Genomic DNA, 19,814 nt, shown 5'->3' on the forward strand with positions numbered 1-19,814 from the left:
TCTACTTCTGTATTAAACTTGTACACAGGCTATGCTATAGCCTGTGTAAAAGTTTAATACAGAAGTAGACTATTAATAGAACAACATTATTTAACAATTTTTATACAAAATTGTATTAAAAATGTATATGTATATGTATAAAAAATTTGAGTATAAAATTAAAGTGTATACATTAACGATGTTCATGTTCATGGGCCTACTGAAACGTTTCCATCAAATGGGTATACCCATTTGGCATATATGCCTTATCCCTCGGATGAATATGCTAGGCTGTAAAGATTATAATGTAATGTAGGAAATAGTCATTAACGTTTGTGTGGCCTGTCAGAACGATAATAAGCATATACCCCAGTGTTTGTGTTTTCGTTCCATGTTTACTCCGACATGCATTTATTGGGCCTACTTTTTTCACCAACTAGTTGGATTAGCTCAATTTTAATTTAGATATGAGCACCCTAATAATCTGTGTTCACGACCTTTGTAATCTGGGGTTGATTCATTCAAAACGAGTGTAATATTTCATTCAGAATGTTAATCTTCCAATCCTGTGACTCTCCTCTTACTGGGGGTTAGAACTCGTTACCTAATGGACTTCGGGCTAAAATGAGCTCAACTGGAATAATTTCATCCCGTGATCTCTCATTCTGGGAAAGTCTTAAAAGATGCTTTCCTTCCCGATACGGTTTCATGCAATTTGTAGTCCCAGTGTAGTGTTAGATGCTGGGTTACAAGAATCTTAAACTCAAACTGAATGTTTAACTGGATTAGCAAAGGGCAGTCTCATGACGAGCAGGACTAGTTTATAGCTTTCAACGCTTTCATACTAAATTACAATGTATAAAGTTTCAGATGTGCACAAGAAGACGAGAAGAGATTTCATACCTTATTTTCTAGGGCTAGTAATAGTTTTGTATTGCACAGTTCATTTTGTATCATTCACTGCAAAGACAGCTCACGACTCACATCCTTCGAGAGTGCGCAGGGCTGTGGGTAAGTGTAATTTACGTATCTTTTGGATATTTGATCTAGTGTGAATAATTAATGACGTAAACCTCATCAAAGTGTGACAGTGTTTGCAATGGGGTGATAACCCCAGCTGGATGACCAATTGAAAGAAATTGCCGTATAATTATTCTTCAGAATAGAAACATTGTTCCTTCAGTTGCATCTCATAAGTTAATTGTGTAGCAACTAGTGTCTGCATATGATTTGTTGGCTATATCACTTTAACAAGTTGTTTTGCTGTTATTTCAGAGAATGACACTGAGTGCATTTTACCGCAGTCCTCAGAGTTTCCAGAAGGCTTTTTCACTCTGCAGGAAAGAAAGGATGGAGGGCTAATTATACATTTCATGATTATTTTCTACATGCTTTTGGCTGTTGCAATAGTGTGTGATGACTACTTTTTACCATCTCTGGAAGTCATCAGTGAACGTAGGTGACATGCTGCATCTACCTGCTTGTGTGAGTGCATGTGTGTGTGTGTGTCTTTTTTGTGTATGCAGACCTGAATGTACATGAGCTCGATAGTCAGTGTAGTTGTGCTTGTCTCGGCCAGGTTTGGGACTGTCTCAGGATGTAGCGGGAGCCACATTCATGGCTGCTGGGAGTTCTGCGCCTGAACTGGTCACAGCTTTTCTGGGTAACAGTCACATGATACCACCTGGTTCCTACTGCAGGCGTTGAAGATCACTTCCAGTGAAATGAAATGAGCTGCATGTTTGATTTGGCTCTTCAGGTGTTTTTGTGACTAAAGGAGACATTGGCGTGAGCACTATAGTAGGATCAGCAGTTTATAACCTCCTTGGAATCTGTGCCGCATGTGGACTCCTGACTTCTGTGGTACGCACACACACACACACACACATCAACACACTGCAAACATGTATCTGTGTACACTATGTTTTAATATGTAAACTATAAGTTATAAAAGGTCTTATTTTATTTCAAAGGTTGGCCGTCTGACTTGTTGGCCCCTCTTCAGAGACTGCCTGGCATACGGCATTAGTGTTTCTGCAGTTATTGCCATAATTTCCGATAACAAAGTGTACTGGTGAGTGAGTGTGTATTTATGTTATGACTGTATTTCCTCAATCCATGGATGGTAAAACTTTAAACCCACAGAAATTTGACATGTCACCTACATATCCCCAGACTTTACAAGAGAATTCTGTTTATAGAAACTCACTGAAAGTTCTAAATTTCCGTTAAGACATTTCACAGATAGCCAACTACCACTTTCAGTATCTTTCATGAAACCCTGACACTATTCTTATTGAACAATGCATGTATCGAAACCAGAGTTAGTGGCATTGCATAAATATTTTAGAACCATGCATGGATGCCATCTCTCTGGATAAGAGCGTCTGATAAATGACTACATGCCAACCTCCTCAAATTCTACCTAACCATCAATATAAGTTTTGATGACGGTCATAACTAGTACTGTCTGGGCCCAGGTACGACGCAGCGTGTCTGCTGCTGGTCTACGGGGTGTACATTGTCGTGCTGTGTTTCGACCTGCGCATCAGTGAGTACGTCCTCAGGAAGTTCAGCCCCTGTTGCACCTGCCTGGGCAAGGGGCACGGCGAACGTAACGAGACCCAGCCCCTGATGGGCTGGAGCGATGACACCAGTCTGAGGGTGCACAGTCGCTCCAGAACCGACAGTGGGATCTTCCAAGATGACTCTGGCTACTCTAACCTCTCCCTCAGTCTGCATGGGCTCAACGAGATCCCTGAAGGTAGCTTCCGGAAAACACGTGACGTGCAACCCTGAGGATAGCATATCGTCTTGGATGTATTGCCTTTTAACGACACTTGACACTGCAATCTATCGTTGTCTGTCTTTGTTTTCCCCAGTATCGAAGAGTGTGTTTGCCATGCCAGAGAACGATCTGAAGCGGATCCTTTGGGTTCTGTCTCTGCCAATCATCGTTCTGCTGTTCCTGACCATTCCAGATTGCCGGAAAAGGTTCTGGAAGAAATGGTTCATGATCACATTCCTCATGTCTGCTGTCTGGATCTCAGCCTTCACATACGTACTTGTGTGGATGGTCACCATTGTTGGTAAATACAGAATTTTTTTCATGAAGTTTAGTTGCACCACATGATCTGCATAAAAAATGATAATATAGCCCTCTCCCCTTTCAGTGCCTCTACTTGTCACAGAATGTGACTATCGTCATTTAACAGCTCAACATAAATAGACAGTAATGAATGTGTGTACTACAGTTTCCCTTTCAAGACACCAAAAAGCACCCGCAATGAACAATGCAACTTGCTGTGTTCATGCATACTGTATATGTCATTCGGTTACATTTGAGACAAAATGTTTCACATAGAATCACATGTCGGTCTGCTGGCCCATTCCTAGGATGCCAATGTCCTCAGGACTTAGTAGAGCTCCAGTGAGTCGTGTGTTTAGGAGCAGGGCAAGCACAGCCACGGGAGGATTAAGGCCTGCCTCAAAGGCCTCACAACCAGCATCATGTGAGCTAACGGTGGACACAGCCCACAGGCACTGTTCCCCCATCAGCCTACCTTCCCCCCAGTCTCCAGTCTCACCACCAGGAGGGGAACACATTCATCTGACCCCGGATCAGACTGCAGGCCCAAGCTCATCATGTGACGATAGTAGACCCGGCGGAGTATAATGGGATTATTATCCACTGGTCGTCAGGAAAGGCTCACGTGGGAGGGCAGAAGGAGAGCAGGCTCTTTGGGGGAGAGGGGGGAGGGAGGGAAGCAGGTAGAACCAGGCCTGAGCCCCAGTCTCATGAGAGCAGGCGGTCAATGAGGACATCTATGTTTCATAGTTGTTATAGCATCTGACTTCTCCTACGTGGTCAGAGGTGCACAACATGCCTCAGCGCTTGTGCAAGAGGAAGGGGGGGGGGGGGGGGAATTGGGTTGTCAAAAACAATGGTTCCTAACTGGTAGGTTAGAAGTTAAGCCCAGTGGTAATGTAATAGCTAAAATATACAGTGATCCAGATGTTTTGCACATTCGAACGTTATCAGGAAAACAGAGGAAGATTTTAATCAAATGATGTCTCTACTCAAGTTTTGACTCTCCTAAATTATTTACAGTGCACAGTGTATTTTGATTGTGGACTACCATGACATTATTTGTCCCCCTGCCTTGTGTATGTGTGTGAGCAGGAGAGACCCTGGGAATCCCAGACACAGTAATGGGTCTGACTTTACTGGCAGCTGGCACCAGTATCCCCGACACAGTGGCCAGTGTAATGGTGGCCAGAGAAGGTACGTTTAACAGCCATCATTTTTTTAACTCAAATCAAGAAAACACATTCTTTCCCAGTGTTAGAATTAAGCTAAAATCAAAATAGTGGAAACAGAGAAAGCCTCATTATTGTGACTCATTTGGCTAAGAGGGGTCCACAGGAACATACAGACAGGCTTTGTACCACCTAGTCAGATTGTGTTTTTCTGGTGGAAACTGGCTGACCAATACATCTGAAGCAACTTGGATGTGTTAAAGAACGTGGATAGTTAATTGAAAGGTGTTTAACAATGACCCGAAGGTTCACAACGACCCATCGTTGTGTTCAACTTCACCCAATACAAAAACAAATTAAAAGTGTTTTATTTTAATCGTCGCACTGTGGGGGGTCTGAGGCAGCCTGACGGTTAAAAGAAAATGCTTCACTTTATTTGTGAGGTTAAGTTGTCGCAACAGGACGGTGGGTCACAATGACTGAAGGGTCACAATGCCCCAAAGATAACACAAGGGTTAAGGTCCTCTTTAGTTGGACATTGTCCTTCACCCCCAGCTAAACATGTGGTCCTGTGTTCCTCAGGGAAGGCAGACATGGCCATGTCCAACATTGTGGGCTCCAACGTCTTTGACATGCTGTGTCTGGGCCTGCCCTGGTTCATCAAGACAGTGTTTGTGGACACGGAGAATCCGGTGCAGGTCAACAGCACGGGCCTTGTGTTCATCTCCGCCACGCTCCTCATCTCCATAGTCTTCCTCTTCGTGGCCATTCACGCCAACGGCTGGAAGCTGGACTGGAAGCTGGGATTGGTCTCTCTCTTCTGCTACGTCGTCTTTGCCACCCTCGCCATCCTGTACGAACTGGGAATTATCGGGAATAACCCTGTTAGACTGTGCAGTGACTGACAGCACCTGGGAGACCGGGAGATCAACTGGGCCCCTGTTCTGAGACTGACCACATCCTCATCTAAGTCATATAAGGAGGGCATAGCCTAGGCCTGAGTTCGTTCCAAGGCAGCCATTCTTAACTGCAGGAACAGGACTCAAGTTGGTACTATTAATAGTAATAGTACTACCAAGTTGGTAGTACTATTACTCTCTAAAATCATCCCAGGACAGCACTTGTCAATTCCTGTGATCCACAAGATCCTATTCTCAACTAATTGCATGCTTCTTGGAATAAAAGGACTGGAATAATACAAGACAATAACTAGGATCCAGTAGAATATTGGAAGTTTTCCTCGGTCCCATCTACTGACATAAGAAAATAAAAGTGTCTATTTTAGGACATGACTCATGGCCTTATCTTGTCTCGACTACAACAGGGACAGGGGATAATTGGGGAGGCAGTGCTGATAAGCGTTTATGAGCACGTTGTGTTGCCCAAGAGGAAAGAAAGCCATAAATAGAATTATCCCAAAAGTTTCCACTTGTTTTTATTTTGTGACAGTTCTCATCAGCTTGGTTTCAGGTAGCTACTAGAGCCTGTCTGTACAGCATGAGTTAGAGACCACTGGTGGACTGTTTTGCTAACTGGTGCGGTGGAGTTTCAGCTCTATTTGTACCAAATAAATGTGCCATTTGAGGGCTGACAAAGGTACAAAAAAGGGTGAAGGTATTCGTCCGTTAATAAAACCACCATCACAAAATGTAAAAATTAAAAAGTTTATTCATTCAAATAAACTAACCCACAAATGAAAAAAGGGGTCCAAAAAAAAAAGTTATGGCATACAAACAACATTGTGCATATCCAGTTGCAAAACGGTGGAAACAGTGGAGATATGGAAAATGTGTGTTTTTAAAACAAAACAAAAGCGCAATGGCGATACGGTTTACAGTGGGTGTGGGAGTACAGGTCTACTATTACGGGTGTTTACTAAGCGTTGCGGTCTATACGAACATCCACCTCCCGCCCGTTGATCTTGGTTCCATTCATCATCCTGCAAGCCTGCTCGGCGCTCTCCGGAGAGTCGAACCTCACCGTCCCACAGCCCTTCGATTTCCCGCTCTCCATCTTGATCTCGGCGAACATCACCTGACCTGCAGGACACAGCAGGACACACCTGAGTTTGTGTGTGTGTGTGTGTGTGACTGTGTGTGTGTGACCGTGTGTGTGTGTGTGACCGTGTGTGTGTGTGTGACCGTGTGTGTGTGTGTGTGACCGTGTGTGTGTGTGTGACCGTGTGACCGTGTGTGTGTGTGTGTGACCGTGTGTGTGTGTGTGTGACCGTGTGTGTGTGACCGTGTGTGTGTGTGTGTGACCGTGTGTGACCGTGTGTGTGTGTGTGTGTGACCGTGTCCGTGTGTGTGTGTGTGTCATACCCAATCCTGCTACACAAACAGCAGAGATGCATGTGGGTGTCAGATGGCTGAGTGGTTAGGGAATCGGGCTGCAAATCGGGCTGCCGGGAATCGATCTGACGGATCGATTCCCGGCTGTGCCAAAAGTTGTGGCGTTGTGTCCTTGGGCAAGGCCCTACTTGCCTCGGGTGAACGTCCCTATAATTGCTCTAAGTCGCTGTGGATAAGAGTGTCTACTAAATGTAATTTAAAAGTAAATCTCCATGGTATAAATCAGTCCAAGAAACAGGTAGTAAACAGGAATCCTACCACAGTGACCAAACTTTTCCTTCAGCTTCTGCCAAGTCAGGTCATATGACAGCTGCAAAGCACAACACGCTGGGCATTAGGGCAAAGTAGGAACAATAACATAGTAATCAAATCTTTCGTTGTGTACTCACATTTCGTACAAAGATCTGGCATCCTCCCTTGGCTCCAGAGCCTCTGTCAGACATGGCTCCGCCCATGTGCCCAGCTCCTCCACCTCCGCCGTAGCCTCCAAACCCACGGCTCATGTCCATACCTCCACCCATTCGGTCAAAGCTGGAGCCCATGCGGTCCATGGACAAACTGCCCATTCCTCCACCTGTGGAGAACGCACGCACGCACACACACACACTCTCTAAATTAGCCTCTTGACTCATTCCCAGCACTTGGATACACGCTGAATATTAATAAAACAAGCACAGCCGTGAGGGGGATATGGATGAAATGATTGTTAGTGTACCTAATCCAGACCCCATGGGGCCCATGCCAGCATTGCCCATGCCTCCAAAACCACCTCCTCCTGAAGGAGAGAAGACACACCAATCACACACACTGATGACTAGACAAAAAACCGCAACACACCAACACTGCAAGACCATTCAGGCACAATCAAAATGGAGTGAAATCCCATCTTGAGTATCCAAACGTCAGAGCTGCAGCATGCGCTGGGCTCCCTGGTCATGCTGAAGGTCTCTGAATGGATATGGAGTGGCGACACAAGGCATGCGCAGGCGTGTCCGTGAATCACTCACCCATTCCCCCGAACGAATCCCCTGAATCACTCACCCATTCCCCCGAACGAATCCCCAAATCCTCGGCTCATGGACATGTCGCTGCGGCCAAAGTCCCTGTCCATCCCTCCGATCCCCGAGCGGAACATGTCTATCGGGGAGAGGGCGTCCATGAAATACACCTGGCTGCCTCACGACCCAGAAAGCCCCAGTCTAGACGCCTGAGTAGCAAGCTCTCTATGTGTGTGTGTGTGTGTGTGTGTGTGTGTGTGTGTGTGTGTGTCAGCTGGCATGGGGCTGCAGCTTACCTCCCATCCTGCCCATGGGCGCCATGTCTCTGCCACCGAAGCCACCCATGTTACCCATGCTGTCCATACCGCCGAATCCCCCGCCCCCACCCCCACCCATGCCTGGCACAAGGAAGGGATCAGATTGTTTACTGGCTATTCCACTGTGAGTTTTTATTGCAGGAAAGTTGAGTTCAAAGCTTACCTCCTCCTCCTCCTAGTCTGTTCATTCCTCCATACCCAGGTCCATCCATACCTAGGGTAGGGAGCGGAGAACACCTATTGCTCATTTAGGCCTTTTAGATGGTAGTGAATGAACCTTATTGCCGATGAGTGATAGCCATTTCTCAGAATGGACCATCTGTCAAACATAGCTACAGGGAAACAGCCAGGGTGTGTGGATTTTAACTGCCCCTTCTAACAGATCAGTGGCTATCTTATCAGGCAGACCCACATTCAGACTGCAACAGGTCAGACTGCAACAGGTCAGAGTGAACCAGGTCAGAATGCCTAAACTCTGGTGGCAGTAGTGGTTTAAAAAGTAACTGACAGTTTGCCGATTTAAATAATCAATGGTTAGTACGGATATCTTATCAAACCAAAATGAACCCTTTGTATATTTATATCAGCCTAAACTGATTATTGTACAATAAGGCAACACAGGGGAACAGACATGCACTATCATTTGCCTCGACTGGAAAGTTCCATGTTAGGTTCCTAGTTTTAGAGCAGGCAGAGAGAGAAATTGAGGGAGAAAGAGATAGAGGCCTCCACTTACCTCCAGTCCCCATGGAGCCCATGGCCCCTCCTCCACTCAGACGGTTAGCATTGATTGGCTGGCCTCCTGGCCCCAGACCCATACCGATGCCTCCAAGACCCCCTTCAGACACGAGAGACAGAGAGAGCAAGAGAGACAGAGAGAGCAAGCTTGCACCAATCAGCATACATTAGATAAATGGCATACAGCAATCTGGCCATTGGTAGCCTGCAGTCCATTAAACTATAAGCTGGGTTCCCACACCTTTTTAAAACACCAGATTCAAGGACTTTCCAGGCCCAATTCCCTCACAGTAAAAGGACCCAACACAGCAGAGTTTGCGACAAGGATCAAGGTTAATAACTGTTACGACATTGAGAATTTTATAATGAGAACAAGCAGGCTTTACAGAAGCTCACAGACGACAATAAAACTGAGGCGTGAACATGCGAATGCCTCTCAATTACGAGAGGTTACTATGTTACTATGACATCAGACTGCATGGTGTCTTGGCTTCTCTAACACAGCACTTCCAATGTATGTTATTGCACAAAATATATAAATACAAGCCCTTCAATGACGTCAAAAAATGGCATTGATGAAAAAAAAAACAAAAAAAACAAAGAAGAAGAACCTTGGGAACCGTGTTCAACTGCAGTTAAACGTATCTTGTGGGGGCATGGAGTTTGTACTTACTTGGCAACTGAGGCGCTTTCTCAACTGGACGGAAATCATCGGGAGGGAGGGACTTGTCATCCTGACAGGAAGAGCACAAGGAACAAGACATCAAACAGCTAGTTTTAAGATATCACAGTTCACATAGCAAGAAAAAAAAAACTAAACCAAAAATACTTACAATTTTGACATGCATTTGTCTGTCGAACAACATCTGCCCGTTAAACATGGCTAAGTGGGTCCGTCAAGGAGGAAAGCTGCTGTATATAAACAATATATACATTGTATGCGCAAAAGTCTCAGTGTCTCAGCATGACCTGTGTGTGTGTTGAGAGTGTGTGTGTGTGTTGAGGGTAGTGAAGGATACAGATGGCTTGTACAGCCTCTAAGGGTTGCTCAAAGGTGACGGTCCCCATCCCTCTGCTCTTGCCGTCCTTATCTTCCTTCACGTCAGCTCTCTTCACCGCCCCCGCCATGGCAAACACCTCCTTCAGCTTCTTCCAGCCCACCTTGAAATCCAGCTGGTGGGGAGAGTCAAAAGCATCAACACACACAGCGTCTCCACACATCAGTCGAGGGTTCAGGTTGTTAAGATGTGGAATGTGAACGCTCACGTTGGCCACGAACACGGTGGTGCCCAGTCTTCCGGCGTGGAGTAGATTGATGACTTCAGGGGGGATGTTGGGGTTGTTGGCTATGGAAGGAGGCAGGTTGATGCCCCCTGGTCCTCCGTCCTGCCCCCGAGCCCCTGGGTACATCCCCCCCGTGCGCTGTAGCACGCGGCGTGCATGCTCCCCGTCTGGGTCCTACCACAGAAAACCAACAGGCTCACAACCACAGCATTTAATGCTGGAGATACACTATACGTTTTTTTTTTTAATCTTATAAGATTTTCAAACTGTGAGAGACCACAAACATGAGGACAAAAAAATACCAGATGTAGCCGTTTTGCTCATACGGTGTGTGGTCACTTAACACACCTCACACCAAGGGAACATCTGATAAAATCTGCAGAACCATCAAGATAATCGGGACATATGTTACCTAAGATTGTCGGAAGGGCCGAAATCGGCCCGATTATCCTATGGTGTGTCCCCAGCATAAGAGACAGTTTGGTTTTGAACCAAGCCTTTTAACAGTTTTTCTCACCTCCTTGATGTTGAGGGGCCTTCCATTCAGATCATGCTTGTTCATGACTTCAATGGCCTTCTTGACAAACTCCTCATCTTTAAACTCCACAACACTGAGAACAGGGGCAAGGGAAATATTCAGTGACAGCATTTTGTTGGTGTAAATTAGAGACTAAAAGTTGTTTTGATTACAAAATAACTTCTTACCCACAACCCTAAAGATTCACCAGCCACAGGTCCAGAGTAAAACATCCACAATAGAGGAAATAACATTGAGATAACAATTAATATTTCAGTACATTTCTATTCTTACACATCTGCCCATCTGGGAATTCAGAATCTGTTAGGATTTACATTGTTTGAATCTTTGGCCAATTAACCATGACTCAGCTAATTGAAATAAAAATGGAATCATAACATATTTGGGATATGACCAAGGTTATATCAACCTTGTTTTAACTGAGTTTTGGTTCAGTAAGCATCTTATGTTTTAAAATGTAAATTGAAAAGAAAATAATACTGAGAGGGGAAAAAAAAATGTCAACATTTATGTTGGAACTTTTTCAAGTTTTAGATTTGGCATCATATATATTGGGTACACAAGTATGTTGAAGTGTGGATTATACCATCTGGAGAAAGAAGCAAGTTATGGTATTATTGGTTTTAAAAATACTTCTACAATATTTTAAATAAAATCAGTATTTTGTTCCTTTGAAGAGAGAATTGTGTCATTGTAACAATAGGGATGTCAGATTTAGAGACAAAAGGTCAATGTTAATCAGTGGCAAATAACAAAATCCACATTTACACTAAAATGGTCAAACAGCCAAACTTAGAAAACCAGTTGAAAACTACAACAGCGTAACCAAAAGTGTGCGGTCAAATAAGTTAGTTTTCCAAAATCAACAAGTCATCCCCTTGCTAATTAATATCAATCTACACCTCTATCAGGCTCTAACCACAACCCATCTCCAGTTCAGTAACACAGGTAGCATAGAAGCGACCCAGAGGATCGTTCCCTCAATAAGTAAGAGACTGCAGAGGGCATTTAAAACCTTGTGCAGTTGTCCACATCACTTACCCTTGACTTTCCTTCCGCATCCTTAAAGAGCTCCACGTATGTAACCTCACCAACTACATGAGACATACAAAGGAAAAATACCAAGAGAACAAGGCATTTAAATCACCAGTCGTCACGGTCACCGTTGGCCTTGGCTACGCCGCTACAGATGAAGAAGTCCAATTATTGATCAACAGTCTGCCCAGACAACATCCCACCAACAACACCATCACTTTCTGGGCAGTTACTGAGACAACCATTGACCAAGGCCAAAGAGAAAAACAGCTACGTTCAACCTGGGAAATTCAAAAGACTTCAATGATCAGGTCAGTGTAAGTCAACAAGATCCCAATCATGACAATTCAACATTTGAAGATGTCGTCTCACCAATCAATAGTCTCGTGAGTAGCTTGAACCAAATCATTCAAAAAGGAAGTGCATAAGACAATGTTTTCATTCATACAATCATGTGTCACCTTGCAACTGATGCAACAGAATCAGATTCAACAAGTCAAAACAACTACTGAACTGAGGTTACATTTTTGGAGCTGTCAATACCATTAACCTAATAAGCATTACAACTAATAAAATCTTTACCCATCTCACAATTTTGAAGACTCATCAGTCCAAACTAAATTAACATCAACCCATAAGAAATATTGTAATGAATCCAAATGTCTCACTGTTCTGCTTCACACCAACATCAGCACTAAGTATCTCCAAAGGCAGTTGAGAAGCAGAATTACTTAGAACTGATCTGGTAAAGGGATAGATAAGAGTTCCCCTTCTGCTGGAGGGGGTGAGAGGGGGGGGGGGTCTTAACCTCAAGCAAAATTACCTTTCTCCCGCATTAGGTCTTTAATAGCCTGCCACTTCATATCATAGGGGATATTGCTAATGAACACCCGGTTTCTCTGAGTGCCTTTCTTGTCTGCTCCGCCACCATGTTTGTCTTTGTAGGGATGAAAACGATTTCCTCTTCTGTTCCCAGATGGCTTCTCTTTTAGCTCTGACTTCTCGTGGGGTGTTTCGGGAGCTTCGGCTTCTTCGGATTCTCTAGAAAACAATTAACAATCTTGTCAACACAATTACACCGGCCACAGAAGTACTCGCTACACAAGTGAAGCTAGTGTATCCATCTAGATGGATCGTAGTTAGTTATTCAGGATATGAAGCTACTTTTGTTTATTTTAGAACTCCCGTAATGGGAGTAGCTAATGACTACGTTCACTAGTTGTTTAGTAGGTAGCGTTAGTAGTGTTGTGTACATAGCAGGTTTGAAACGGCCTTGCTAGCTGCACAAATCTAGCAAGCATTCATGTAGACAAATTATTGCTAGTGCCTAGTGGCTCAATGAGTACGTGCTCAATTAAATTAATACACGATCCAATGCATTGTGTACCGCAAATTAGTGTCTGGCTGGTTCAAAAACAGTTTATTTAGGTCGCTAGGTACCGTAGGCTAGCATGCTAGCTAAGTAACGTCGACATAGCAAGACATTTAGCTAACGTTCGCTAGCGAAAATAAAGTGCACATACTGGAGAAATACTAGAACATTGTAAAGTGCAGTTTGAAGTAGCCCAACAGAGCAATTTTGTAGCACAGTACTATTGTATTGGTTGGCTAGCTAGCTCTGGGTTAAGTTGGAGGTAAAAAAATAAAAAACTACCAAGTGTCCATTTTAGCCTGCGACTGCGGCACGGATTGTCAATGATGCACACAGAACAATGAAACATTTTAATTACGTTTTAACGCCATTGGTGCTATCTTCACAAAGCTCTTCGGTTTCAGCTTCAACTGGTGCAGCGATTTCCTCTGGTTTATCTTCGGCTTCCGGAATAATATCAGCCATAATCGGTTCGTTGTAAGCTAGTTAGCTAGCAAAAGAAATATTCGGATTCCCCCGGCCTTTTCACTGCGCAGTTTATTCTGCTACTGCCTTCCCGCGTGCTTGGAGTAGCTCACGCGAGAACTGGTGTTGGGTAGATAAAGTGATGGTCAGCGCTGTCCAGCTTCTAAAATCACGAGTGTCTATCAGTGTTGTATTCGTTACTGTACTTAAGTCGTTTTTTTATATCTGTACTTTACTTTACTACTTATATTTCTTTTTAGTTTTACTTCGCTACATTTTGCAAAGAAAACTGATACTAGTCCAACATCGGGGGCGGTAAGCAGGTTTGGCGAATCAGTGGTCCTTGCGCACGTTAATGCACCCCGCCCCCTTAGTTACTGTTGCTACGTCTGTTGAACTTGTTCATGCACAACACTGTGTGTAGGTGATTCTTTTTGGAGTAGGGCCTAATATTTCTGCGATATCCTCCAGAAATGATCAAGTCAAAATGGACTGCAATATGCGCAGTGGAAGGATATATCCAAAACATTAAGATCAACAACAAAGGGGACACAACAATAATCGTAGCAAAAGCATACTGTACAGGTCTCAAACAAAAAATGAGAAACCCCACAACCTCTTCATAAAATACTGTACCACCAGCGCAACCTTGTACTAAAGGCAGACTAGTCATGTTCTTTCACCTCTGGGTAAGATCTGTATATAATATTTCAAGCTAGCTAATAGCCGAACCTACAAATATTATTATTATTCTTTATTCCATCTCTGGCGAGGTAGCTAGCTAGCTAGCTAGGATGGTGACAATATGAAGTTCAGTACAGTAACGTAGCAGTATGGAGCAAGATAGCTAACGTTATTGTTCAAGGGATGTGTGTGCATGTTGCTGAAAGTATTTCACAGTCTCTGTACTGATAACTTGCTTGTAAAACTGATGATCCTGATGTAATGCTATGTTTTTGTATCAGATCGCCAGCTTATTACTCTCAGGTTGTGCCTTGGGATACTCAGGAGTAGGATGCCCATTCACAAAATGTTGCAAAGATTGACATTTATAGAAATCATAATAGCTTTTTGGAACGTTTTTGTTCAACATTGATAAAGTATTTTAACCTCCTGGCAACTTGCTGGCGTTTGGTGCTGCTTTAGTATTGCCTATTGTGTATGCCTATGCTCATTCTAGTCGGAATAAACTTCATCATTCTCAAAATGTTGACCCTTTGCTTTTTTATTAACAGCATTTACTTGGACTTTTACTTTCAATACTTCAGTACATTTAATATAAGAAAATTACTTTTGATACTTAAGTACAGAAAAGTTCAGATATTTTAAGACTTTTACTCAAATAGTTTTCTAAAAGGTTACTTTTACTTGAGTAATTTTCCAGTAAGGTATTTTTACTTTTACTCAAGTATGGCTTTTGGGTACTTTATACACCACTGGTGTCTATGATGGGGGTGATGCAGAACGTTTTGTGCCGTACCTATTTGTAGTAAAAATACATTCGAATTATAGTAAATCTAAATGTAATGTTGCTACATTTTTTCATTTAAGTGTATCAGATTTGAATGCAACATTTAATCCAAGAAACATATGTAATATTTTTTTTTTATTTGTGCAGCAGTATAAAAGTGCAATTTTGCTAAACCTTTGTTAATATTTTTATTTTATTATTTCTTATAGCATTTTTCTTAAACCTTTTTGAAATTTTTATTGTGCCTAAGACTTTTGCACAGAACTGTATATCATCCATAACACATAAGTTATGATGTCTCGCCATGATTCTAGTTGTAAAATCAACAAGCTAAGTCACTATGCACCTTATTTCTCCCTGAGTCAATAACTATTTCTTCCGCCCTCTCTTTAATGGCTCCCTGGGAACCAGTCCAGCTAAAATGTTATTAGATTTATCACAAAACAGATCAGGATGTCTTAGTATAAAGTTCAAGATATTGATGTTCTTCAGGGAACAGAAAGCTTTAGCTAAATTAGTTCTGAAAGATGAAGAAGAGAAAGAGAAGATGGAGAGAGGCTGCACTTATTTAACTTAACAGTGTATCATGCCCATTTGACTCACTCATTTGTGAACTACTGTGTTACCATTTATTACCCAAATTATTACATTAATGTTATTATAATGCATTGTTTCCTATGGGTGTGTGTGGGTCGGGGGGAGGGGGTGAGTGTGGATTTAGTTGAACTTCAGAGAAAGTGTACAAAAGGATTAAAAGGATTAGATGGAATAATTGTTTTGCACTTCTCAGTGTTATTGTTTAACATCTGATCTATTGCCAAGTCTATCTCATCACCCTGCTGTGGATTCAACGGAATTCAGTTATCTGGAACAAAAACTGCAGACAGACCCCAGTCTTTAGTATGCAGACTGGCGTACTGAAGACTGGTGGAAGCCTGTCCTGCAAGGAAAGACACATCAGATAAATAATAATAAAAAGTAGTCTGCTGTTTTCTTTGTCAGAGCAAATACCGTTTAAGTAAATTATTATTCATGTGAACACACAAGGCCGAAACACTTAAATTGTCACTGTGTTACAAATGTGTTACAACTGTGTTTTATTGTTTCTAGCAACAACAAAAAATTGAGGGAAATTAAGGTGCTTTAATACGTTGAAATTCAATAGTATTAACACACATTTCCAAATTAATAAACCAGCTAATTTAATATGAGTGATTTTTTACAGTGATGAAATCATAATATGCAACTGAACTGCAACCTTGCAGCTTGCAACCTTTCAGTATAATGCAATTGATTTGCAGACTGTCCACCATGAAGCTTTATTTAGTTTACCACACAAGGGTCGCGGTTCATTTGAAGCCCTCCTCTCATTTCTCAGGACATCCAGGAAGCGAGCAGTGACGAGGCTTTAAATAGAGGGGCTAATTGAATTTGAACAGAACCACCAGCACCAATTAGAAGACACATAATAAACCGAGCTGAGTGGATGTTGCTTCAGTGAAACAAGATGCCTACGAGACACTTCCTGCCCAGGATCAAAAAGTCAGCATTCTTCTTCCTGGAAAAGACGTAGTACTTCTGTCACATTTTAGCGAGAGTCATTATCCGAAATGCTGAATAAACAAGATTAGGGGGAGGTAGAGAAAAATAATGAGAAGGAGGAGGATGGTTGTTGCTGTGCACTGTTGCCCTCTTGCTCCTCCTGTGGTTGAGAGAAACGTTGTGAATGACTGAAACGGCAGCCTAACAAGTGGTTGCCATGCAGCAAGAGCCTGCATGCGTGCCTTTTGGATGGATAGACCGAGAGGAATAATGATGATAAAGAGGAGGCAGCAAGCGAGGGAGCATGAAAAGAGAACAAGTGGAAGCCTGGCTGACACATGTTTCTATCTCTCATATTTCCATCTCCTTCCACTTCTCTCTCTCTCTCCTATTTTTTTCCTTTGGATCTGTGGTTGGTGTCCTGTCTCCTATAGCAGGACTATGGTCAGTCAATGAGTTTTGCATTCTCCTGTCGAGAGCGGCAACAGGTTTATGAGGATGTGACCAGAATGATGGTGAGCTGCCTGCTCTTGCCTCTCTCACCACCTTTGTAGCACATATCAACACAGCCTGTCTGCTTCTCTCTCTCTCTCTCTTGCTCTTTCTACCTCTCTCTACCTCTCTTTCTCTCTCGCTCTCTCTCGCTCATACGTGTGCCTCGCTCTCTCTGTACCTTACCTCTCTCTCTCTTTCACTCTCCCCTCTCCACAGATGTACCTCCCCTCTCCCTTCTCTCCTGCCCCCCTCATTCTGTTTCCAGCCACCTGCTGCTTGCGGAGACAGAGGGTTTGGGAGGGCTGGAAGATCATCCGGTTGCTGTAACAACATCACTTCTGTTCTCATGTTACGTCAATCTTCATCGTCTTCTCGTCTGACGGGATTACGGAATTATACACTCTGACAGGCTTTCGCTCCTAAGCAACAGGTAGAGGGGCTGTCTGCATGCCCTGTTATTTGCATCTGCATGTTTTCCTGCTTTTCTGAAGCATGACTGAACGCAACACAGCCTCTGATTTGTATGATTTGTACATTATTGTGGCGCAGAGACGCTGATGTGTCCGTGTGTCAGTGTTCGGTGTCTGTCGACATCGAGGAATGCACAGAAAGAGAGAGAGTGTGACAGTTTCGAGAGGTATTTGATGCTGCATGACAACTTACTGGGGTACTTCATCTACGCTATGTTACATGGTCATGTCATCATATGTGTCCCTCTCTGTGACAACTCTGTGAATAACAATCACGCCATCTTCCATGCAATTTACAGTACTGTCCACGTCATGTGCGATATGCAACGCTGCCATGCATTGAACCCATGTTGTTGCAATGTAAAGGGAAGATATTGTTACGTGCCACAGGATTTCTTCCTCTGCACATCCATCCGAACAGTAAAGCCATGCGTCCGTGTGATCCCTGGCCAGGCAGCATGCTGGGTCTTCAACGACTGACCCCATCAGAGCAGAGATGAGGCATCAGGCTACCGGTTCACCATGTGTAGCATCCACTACAACCACTCCCTCGTTGCCATGAGCGGGAACGACATGATGGCGCACTCTCTGACTCTGGAGCAGAAGACGGCGTTCGCCTTTGTGGGGATGCTGATGGTCTTCCTGGGGCTTCTTATCGTCAGGTGTTTCAGGATCCTGTTGGATCCGTACAGCAGCATGCCCTCCTCTAACTGGGCGGACGGAATAGAGGGCCTGGAGAAGGGGACATTCGAGTACGCCCTCACCTAACACAAAGTTCAAACACACAACACGTACATTCAACCATGACGGCGCAAAGCTTCTGCACCAGATACGTGTACATGATTACAACATCCCTGTTACTGTACTGAACAGAGGATGGAGCCTTGACTGTGCAGTGTGTGTGTGTGTGTGTGTGTGTGTGTTCACCGTTTGCTCTGATGCAGCTGTGCCGTGAACAAGTTCACACTTATGCTGAGGGATTGAACCTTTGAATGCAAAGGTAGAGCCTGGACAGAGCTGGAGGTCTCAGGGAAATTGTCGTGGTTGGGAGGTATAAGTGGCCAAGAATGTCTGGGTGTAAAACAAGGTATTATAATATCAATGTGAGTGAATCAAGTGCAATCTATTTGTTATTGAAGTAGAATGTACCATCTGAGTGTAAACATTTAGCCTTTCAAAGGTGTCCTGTTTTTAGTATTTAACAGTAGGGCAAAGGCCTGAAAATGAACAGTACAAAATGAACTTTGGTCTCATTACCTGTGGTGTCATTGTTTCAAATCAATGCAAAAACTGCTCAAAACATTGTACTGTGTTGTAGGATGTGTTGTCACAATTACATGTTTTAGTTGAATATTCATGTAGAACAAGAACTGTTTACTCCTTCTGGGCCAATGAGAATGGTCCTTACAGCTGCATCGTGAGTTGTCTGCTGTTTGATCGGTGCTGGCAGACCGGATCAAATGGAAAGGCATGGAAACAAAAACTGTCACATCTTAACAGGTAGTTTATTTCTGAAGACCGGGAGAATCTGTCACTATCTGTCTGCAGAGGAAAAGGTCACTAGGAGAATGTTTTGGGGGTGTCTATCAATGCTGCCAGCATTGTTAAGTTCTACCCTCCCTCTTGCTCTCTCTCCTCCTCATTTTTCCTCACCTCTCCTCGCTTACAAGCTGGAGCAAAGATGGAGGCCGCCCTCAAAGAGAGCCAGCCCAGAAAGAGACTGGCTCCTTCAAGGTGGTTCTCCAAATGCTGTGAATCTGCCTTATTGTGACCTTCTATGGGTTTACGTGCCTTCATCTAGAGATATTAGAGCACCTTTCATGTATGTGTGTGTGTTTGTGTGTTTGTGTGTTTCATGGCAACAAATTACTTGTCACTTGTTGCTCTCTGCACCGGACACAGAGATGTAACTGCTGTGGATTAGATTAATCTATAAAATGATAAATCAGTGAAGTGAAGTATGCTCCCAATGTAATTGCATCTTGTATAGTATTTCAGAGCAGTCAGAATGATGTTCACAATTAAAACATTGGTATAAATAAATTGAACTGTATTACTCATTGTATTACCAAAATGATGATTTAGTGGGAGCAGTCTATGGGTGACAGAGAATAATGCAAACACGGTTAATAATAAATACCTCAGGCTGTAACTGCTCTGTATTCTTCTTGAAAAAAATAAAAGATCATCATTCTTACCAAGAAAAAAAAATACACTTTTTTTCTCTTCCTGGGCTGATGTTGTTGTTTCTGACACTGCTGTCTGATACTCTTATCCAACCAACACACCCGCAGGCAAAAAAACAGGCTGAAGGAGAGAGAAGAGATGGAGAAAGAGACAGACAAGATAGAAAGGTGGGAGTGTGTGAAGGGTAGAGAGACACTTGTGCAGTGAGAGTGTCAGAGAGATGAAGGGGAGGCGAGACTCGAAGAGGAGAGGCAGAGAGACTGTGTATGTAGAATGTGACAGTGAGAGGAGAGGCAGAGAGACTGTGTATGT

General features: G+C 43.4%; 3 protein-coding genes across 3 annotated transcripts; 2 read left to right on the top strand and 1 right to left on the bottom strand.

The window, feature by feature from the left end:
- The first annotated feature begins 158 nt into the window (after nt 1-158).
- Nucleotides 159-5,852, top strand: slc24a5 (solute carrier family 24 member 5). Its single transcript, XM_084682141.1, has 9 exons — nt 159-990; nt 1,255-1,434; nt 1,559-1,642; nt 1,739-1,842; nt 1,953-2,053; nt 2,460-2,743; nt 2,862-3,068; nt 4,163-4,264; nt 4,822-5,852. Exons 1-9 carry the CDS (start codon nt 834-836, stop codon nt 5,142-5,144), a joined length of 1,542 nt encoding a protein of 513 aa, XP_084538267.1. The 5' UTR covers nt 159-833; the 3' UTR covers nt 5,145-5,852.
- A 37-nt stretch (nt 5,853-5,889) lies between these two features.
- myef2 (myelin expression factor 2) lies at nt 5,890-13,489 on the bottom strand. The gene is made up of 17 exons (XM_084682142.1): nt 13,231-13,489; nt 12,324-12,541; nt 11,507-11,559; nt 10,633-10,640; nt 10,445-10,538; nt 9,910-10,101; nt 9,663-9,816; nt 9,477-9,526; nt 9,317-9,377; nt 8,642-8,743; nt 8,069-8,119; nt 7,885-7,986; nt 7,632-7,727; nt 7,306-7,365; nt 6,980-7,164; nt 6,849-6,900; nt 5,890-6,278 (listed from the first exon to the last, which is right to left on the bottom strand). Exons 1-17 carry the CDS (start codon nt 13,335-13,337, stop codon nt 6,115-6,117), a joined length of 1,749 nt encoding a protein of 582 aa, XP_084538268.1. The 5' UTR covers nt 13,338-13,489; the 3' UTR covers nt 5,890-6,114.
- Nucleotides 13,490-17,837: 4,348 nt separating this feature from the next.
- Nucleotides 17,838-18,083, top strand: ctxn2 (cortexin 2). Its single transcript, XM_084682788.1, has one exon. It carries the CDS (start codon nt 17,838-17,840, stop codon nt 18,081-18,083), a length of 246 nt encoding a protein of 81 aa, XP_084538914.1.
- The last annotated feature ends 1,731 nt before the right edge of the window (nt 18,084-19,814 follow it).

This window comes from Hypomesus nipponensis, chromosome 19 (genome assembly GCF_054491055.1).
Source record: "Hypomesus nipponensis isolate SF chromosome 19, ASM5449105v1, whole genome shotgun sequence".
Taxonomy (NCBI): Eukaryota; Metazoa; Chordata; class Actinopteri; order Osmeriformes; family Osmeridae; genus Hypomesus; species Hypomesus nipponensis.